Here is a 7,393-nt window from a genome sequence, read left to right on the forward strand (position 1 = left end):
GCGTGAAATAAGCGTATAGACAAACCGGACCAAAACCAGCAGGAGCACTAGCTCTGAACTAGCACTTGGTTCATTCTAGCTGAATAGGGAACTATTGTGACATGAATGCTCTCAGACAGAAATCTTACAACTTAAGGCAGAACAGAAATTATGTGCACTGATATAAAGAACAATGAAACAGTGCAGGTGCATTGTTGGGCAAGAAGGTTCTAGAAGACTCCTATAAACAAGTAATATGCCAGACTTACCAATGGTTTCTTTTACTGAACCTTCCAGTTCCTTTTCCTTCAGGGCCATTTGGGTGTTAAACTCCCTCATTAACTGCTTGAGAGCAGAGTTGTGTTTCATTTCCATGTCTTCCATTTCAAGCCTGTTTAAAAACGTAAGATCACCATCAATATGAACCCTGGGAACAACTCTGTGGTTGAAAACGTGCATCCTTACATCAAGGAGAAACATGAACCACAAGCCACCTGTTTCTAAAATGAAAGAGAAAAAAAAGTCACATAAATCTTACTTGAGCTTCTTCTCATTTTCCTCAGCCATCTCTTTTTTCAGGAACTCCAACTCCTTCTCATGCTCTTTCCTTAGAGAACGGAGATCTTTTTGCAGTCTGCTATAATCTTTGTGGATCTTCTGCTTTTCATTCTCGGCTTCCACCAGCTTTCTCTGAAGATCATTCTCTGAGGTGTTTGTATTGTTGATTAGGCACTCCCCATCACTCTCCCCGTTTCTTTGAGGCGAACTTTGTTGTGCTTTTAACTCGTTTTCTTTATCTTCTAGCCTCTGCTGTAAATCTAGCAGCTTCTCTTCGTATTCTTTCACCAATAAATTCTTTTGACTCAACCAGTCATCCTGGTTCCCAACAGTGTCCATGTTTTCCTTTGCTACTAACATTGCAGGCTCCATTCCTAACCTATTACTGTTTATTTGCACCTCACAAACCTGTTCCCTCTCAACTTCATCAATCTGTTTCTGCTTAATCTGTTCTCGAAGATCAGAGCATGTCTGTTGAAGCTCTTGCACTCTAGATGTCTGTTCAATCAGATCTTCTTTAAGGCGACTCACCTCATTTTGGTAGTTGGCGATCTGCTCATTAGATTCTGAGAGTTTGGTCTCAAGATCTACAAGTCTTGAAGACGTTTCTCTAGCAGCAGCAGCAGAGTGCTCCTCCTTCGCAGATATGTCTTTATGAAGACAAGCAAGCTTCTCCTCGTACATTTCTTGTAAATTTTGCAAAGAGGTCAGTCTTTCATCTTTCTCCTTCTCCTGCAATTCTTGTAGATGCTTTGCGTGGTCCTCATTTAATTTCGCAGTGGTTTCTTGCATCGTTTTCTCGAGTGATTTTATATGTTCTTCTTTTTCAATCTGGGATTGCTTGATAGTTTCCAACTGCACATGCAGGTCTTTGATGACCTGCTCCTTCTCCTCAATTTGTGAAGTCAATTGTTTACGAATCATGCCAATCTTCTGCTCTGCCTTTTTCTTCAACTCAGCCACTTTAACACCAGTCTCAGAGGATGCCTTTACCTGGGCAGCTTTTACAGCCTCCTTTTTCTCTTTAAGAATCTCAGCCTTCTCCCTCTCGAAATCCTTCCTCTGGGATTCCAGCTCCTGCTTGGCTGATTCAATATCTTTCCTCAAAGACTGAAGACTTTCCTCAGTTTTTTGCATTAGGGCACCGTTTTGAGAGCTTTGGTCCTGAGCTTCCTGCACCTGTTTCATCAACTCTGTCTTTTCACTCTCCCTTATGTTATGATGCTGCTGCAAATCAGCTGCAAGCTGATCCCGTTCTTTTACCCTTAACTGTAACTGCTCCTCCAAATCACAAACTTTCTTTGAGCAACTTTCCAGCTCTGAGGTCAAGGCATGAACTCTCTGATCTTTCTCACTAAGAGCCTGGTCCATCTCGGACTTACTAATGGAGTGATTGTCAACGCTGGCAGTGAGCGTCTGAAGCTGTCCATCCTTCTCTGCAATTTGCCTCTCCATGTCTGCAAGTTTATCTTGAAGAGATTTAACAGTGCTGTGACTCTGACTGAACTTCTTTTTCAGCTCAGAGAACTTATTCCTGAGTGAGTCTACCTGCTCTTGAAGCAAGGTCTTCTCTTTTTCTAGCTTTTCTACAGTTTCCCCCATTTGGGACGTCACCCTCTCTTTGTCCTTACTGTGTTGCTGATTCAGCAGAGATATGGCTTCCTCTTTCTCAGTTATGCTACTTGCTAACTGGGTCTTCAAGTCATTTATTGCAGATTCTAGATCGCTGATTTGCAAAATATTTGCTTTGAGATTTTCTGATACGTTTTGTTTTTCTTCACATAGCTGCTTAATGTGAAGGTCTTTCTCAGAAAGTACCTGGAAGCGACTCTCTGCATCAGTTTGCAGAGATTCCCGTTCAGTTTGTAAGGCTTTAAGAGTCTCTGAACTTTCCCCAAACTGCAGAGTAATCTCATCAAGAGAGCTCTTTAGATTATGATTCACATCCAAAGTGTGCTGAAGTTCTTTCTCTAAAGTGCTGATTCTGTTGTCCTTCGTCTTGATAATATTTCTTAGATATGCAACCTTATTTTGGTGATCTATTACCCGGAGTTGTAACGCCCCAACTCGTTCATCAACTTTCTTACACAGCTCAACAGAAAAACCATCTATCTTAGCTTGGGCTTCCTGACAACACTGCTTAAACTCCATTGTGAGGGAACACAATTGTGCCTGGAACTCTTTTTCTTTATTTTGGAGCTCAGCAGTTTTTTCTGCAAGTGTCCTCTGGAGATGTTCACCCTCTTTACACTTGGAAGTTTCAAGCAAGCTTATTTTTTGCTGAGTGTTTACTAACTCTTCAGATATGGCCTGCAGTTTCTCTTTACTAGTTTCCTCAACCTTTCTCAGTTCATCCTGCAGAAGGTTCCGTTCATTCAGTGCCTGGTTTAGATTCTTCTCCATGGTTTCGACTTGTCTTTTAAGCATACCTTCCCCTTCAGACAAGGTTTCCAGTTTGCTTGCTGCCTCCCTGAGCTCTGTCTGTAGTTTCTGCACAGTGGTTTCCCTCATGGCAAGCTCCTCCCTGAGGTTTTGGATATCTTTTATGATTTGTTCATTTTCTTCTTTGCTGGATGAAAGCAAACGTGAGATCTCCTCCAACTCCTGGGCTTTATCTTGCAAAGTTTGACTATGCTTTTCTTGCATCTCCTCTTCATTCTGGTTGAGTTTCTCCTGCCAATGACGAACAAGGTCTTCTAGCTCTTGTTTATGGTTCACCTGAAGCTTGTCTAAGTGCTCCTTGTGATTGGCCTCCAAATCAGACATGGCAGTGCTGAGGCCCTCAGAACTTGTTTGTGCCATCTCAAGGATCTTCTCCTTTAGCTGCTGGTCTTTCAGTTCCAACTCTTGAATCTTCTTTGATAACTCCACTTTTGCACTCTCTTCCTGATCCTGAAGCTTCTTCTTCATCTTATCCTGTGCTTCTTTGGCTTTCTGCTTGAATTTCTCCAGTTTGTTTTCCTGGGATTTCAGCTTGCAATCCATGTCTTTTCTAATATTCTCAAGTTTCTTCTCTTGAGAACTCTTCTGGTCATCTAGCTGCTTCCTCAACCGGTTTTGCTCCTCTTGCAATGTTTTACAAGTTGCAGCATGCAAATTCTCTTTCTCAGATAGATCTTTCTTGATATGCTCAATCTTCTGAACTAGTTCCTGAAGTTCATTTGTCTTTTCTTCAAGACACACTTCTTTCTCCTTACAGTCATTACGCACTGCCTCAAGGGTTTCCTCAAGATTTTTTACTTGATCCCTGGCTTGTTGGAGTTCATCTGTAAGTGTGCTAACCTGTGATCTTGATTCCTCAAGTGCCTCTTTATTTAACTGTGCCCTGAGCCAAAGTTCCTCCAATTGCGCACTTCCATCTTCCAGCAAAGACTTTTCCCTGAGCACATGTTCCTCTAATACTTTTTCCTTCTCCTCCAGCGCAATCTTCAGATGATTTATCTCTTCTTTCAGCATCTTCTCCACTCCTGCAAATGACTGTTCATTTTTATTAGCAGCCTCAATCTCAGCCTGATGTTTTGCTTGCTCTTTCTTGATCCTTTCCTCAAACTCTTGTCTTAAGGTTTCACTGGTGGCCTCCACAGAGGACAATCTATCTTCTAACTGTTGTTTACTATTCAATAACTCACTGAGTTCAGCAGACACAGTCTCAAGCTCAGTCTGTTTATCACTCAATTTATCAAGTATCTTTTTGTTCATGTCTTCTACATGAGAATGGAACTGCTCCTCCTTGTCTTTCAGAATGGATTCAATCTCTGCTTTATGTTTGTGAATGAGCTCTTCCATAGCGACATCATGCTCCTGTCTGAGAGCTGTTATCTGCTCTGACACTTTACTTTCCAGCTCTTGCTTGTGTGTCTCTCCCAGAGTAGCTATTTCAGCCTCGTGTATTTTTCTCTGCTCTTCTATTTGCGTACCCAGTTCATCCAACTTCTCTGGGCTACCCAGACAACTCTCAAGTTCTTGAATTCTCTGTATTTAAAAACAAAATCAGAAACGTCCAGTGTTAAAATATGACATTGCTTTCTAGGACATGGACAATAAATCAATGCATTGCTGATGATTTGTGGATTGTTCCTTGCATCACAATTCTCTCTGGAATTGATCCCAAGCTTAGTTTTAATAAGACAGTTGATTTATATGAGAAATTCCTGTATTCATCACTCCTTTTTTCTGTCGCACACAAGTCATAGTCACTTTTGTTCCTACTATGGATGTCAATGGCTGCTTTTTTCCATAATATTTCATAATACCTTATTTTGTGTTCAGAACGAAATTCATAAAAGCTTAAAAACACTTCAGCGAGAGCAAATGTTAAGAAAACTTTCATTTTTGGGTGAACTATCAACAGTAGATGGCACTTACTTGTAAATGAACATTCTTGTAAACCCTTTTCTAATTCTATGCTTAAAGGGCCATGAAACCCCCTCGTTTCAGCAGGGTGTTTTCACTCCTCTACTTTGGAAAAAGTCTGAAAAGTGGGCGTGTCCAGCTCTGTTTAGGGGGGAGTGTCGGAGGAAGAAAAGAGGCATGGTGTGGGAGTGTCTATTTGGGCGCGCTGAATTTCAGATACAAAACACACACCCACAGGGGACAAAGTGACTGTTTACATGGACATCTGTAGTCGAATTATTTGCCAAATAATTAAATGGTGGACTTTAACTGCAGTTTGGCTCTTTCATTCAGGGAATTCATTCATGTCCCTCGCGACAAACGAGATATTTGATTCGAGGAACTGCTGTAAGCGTGTATTTTTCATGCAATGTTTGATACCGCACGGCGAATGAGAGAAAAAAAAACCTTGGCATTTCCCGGAAACTTAGATGCACACGGCAGGTAGTGTCAGAAAGCCGTTTGTGTTATTCCGGTCACAAAATGTGGTGAAAATTTTACACGAGGTTAAAGTTTGGTTGTGGTGCTAACATGTTTACACTCGGTGCAATAGTTTGTTCGATACGAATAAACTACGAACTGAATAAACAAAGAGCACTGGTCGCTCACTTACCAAATCTGTAAAGACAGGACAATCACCAGCAACTAGAGCCGCGTCTTTATTTAGAGGAGACTACAAGCGAATCCGGATCTCAGCGTTTGCAGATGAGAACAGCTCTCAGGTAAACAATAATCCTTCTTAGACACGCAAGTTATTGTTGTCGCGCGTTGCGTACACTGTTAATCCACGCGTGACTCCATCTGCGCTCTCAAAGAGAGAAAATGAAAACAAAACTTCACTGCAGCAAACTATAAAAGCAACACTTCACACTTGTTTTGCCAACACAACGTGGCGTCTCTGTCGTCTAAAGACTGTGACAGTAATGAATATTAATGTAGTTGCACAATAGAGCGCGCTGATTGGTTTGAACCAAGCTTTACTCATGCATTAATGCAGAAGGCTGTAAGACGTAATAAGACACACTCTGGCACAGATGTCCAGTCTGCACGCAGGAATACAGGCTATTATCTCATGACCATGACGCAGCTTCATAAATTCGTTTCAAACCGGAAATGCGAATTTGCTTTAAATAACGCAAAAACCAATTTACACCTTTTAGTGAAATATAGGTGTCCTAATAGTGTTTTTAGCAGTGTGGGACACATATACGACTGTTAACAGCTCAAAAAATGTGTTTTGGTGTTTCGTGACCCTTTAAGTAGTATGTGTAAGGAACTGTAAGGCAAGCAGGCATGGGCGGGAATAAGACGCTGAAGGTATTAAATAAATCATTGACTTCTGCTATCTTCATTAGTATCAAAAACACAGATTTCTTTACAACTTGAAAAGATATCTTTGAATATCCTTCTTTGGATATACAGATAGCCACTGCACAGTACGGGTCTATAGCAGGCTTGGATGTTGGTTTATAAGCAACTAGTTCTTTAGATGTTTGCTGAATCGTGGGCTGACCAGTAGCGGGTCCTTTTCTCCTGGAGATACTGTTACCCTGAAAAAACTAAATAAAATAATAGTTACATATACCTTATAAATGGTATAACAAAAAATAATTGTGATTTTAAAACCTTGACTTTTCCAAACTATGTTATCCACCGATTATCATCCCATGCCTAAAAGCAAGGCTGTCAGCGATTTATACAGTGCCATCTGACGGTAAAAACCAAGCTCAGAAATTATTCCAGAGAGAATCCATAATGGTTGTTGAGCCATTCTAGATTCCCAAAGCATAATTTCCCCGACCCTATTGCTTTCAGTCACATTTCCATTCATGCTAACTCTAGCTTTATAGCTTAATTTGGCCATGCATCTGCAATAAGGATATCCTGTTGATCTATTGTCAGATAAGGTGGCAGATTAACACACCGTTCTAGCAGACTCCAACTCCAGCTGTAGTTCCTTGGCTTTGTTTTCCCCCTCAGACTGAACCGCAGCTTTCTGCAGCTCGGCCTCCTCAAGAGCGAGCGACGCCTGCTGTTCTCTTTCCTGTGCCGACTGCAACAATTCCTCCCGACACTGCTCCTGATGTAAACAAGGAACATTAGTGTAAACAGCTTCACAGGGTTCCCATTCTAAGCCAAATGTCACATTTCCATACCTTTCCCTGACTTTCTATTTAACTAAAAAGCTGAAGTTACATCACCTAGGAGCACTATGCTGATAAAAAAAAAAAATTAATCTTTTCTTGTCATCACGTCACATCTGTTTAGGACACTTTGCTAAATCCCGAAACAAAAATTTATTTCAAATAAATTCAAGTTTATTTGTATAGCACTTTACACAATGATGATTGCTTCAAAGCAGCGTTACAAAAGGTGTACAATATTGCATTACAATCAAATATGGAAAAGTTTAGCTTATTAGTTACCATAACTTTATTAGTCGCTAATAACATTAACTAGTAAC

General features: G+C 40.8%; 1 protein-coding gene across 7 annotated transcripts in view; it reads right to left on the bottom strand.

The window, feature by feature from the left end:
- golga4 (golgin A4) overlaps positions 1–7,393 on the bottom strand; it is a 98,934-nt gene that overhangs the window by 41,876 nt on the left and 49,665 nt on the right. For all 7 annotated transcript variants that reach the window (XM_001921263.9, XM_005157071.6, XM_073920316.1 and 4 more), the window contains 3 exons: positions 6,854–7,009; positions 518–4,509; positions 249–370 (listed from right to left, as the gene is read on the bottom strand). In XM_001921263.9, the coding sequence (XP_001921298.3) occupies positions 249–370; positions 518–4,509; positions 6,854–7,009 (4,270 nt within the window). The remainder of the gene's footprint in view (positions 1–248; positions 371–517; positions 4,510–6,853; positions 7,010–7,393) is intronic.

The sequence above is a fragment of the Danio rerio genome, chromosome 13, assembly GCF_049306965.1.
Source record: "Danio rerio strain Tuebingen ecotype United States chromosome 13, GRCz12tu, whole genome shotgun sequence".
Classification (NCBI taxonomy): Eukaryota; Metazoa; Chordata; class Actinopteri; order Cypriniformes; family Danionidae; genus Danio; species Danio rerio.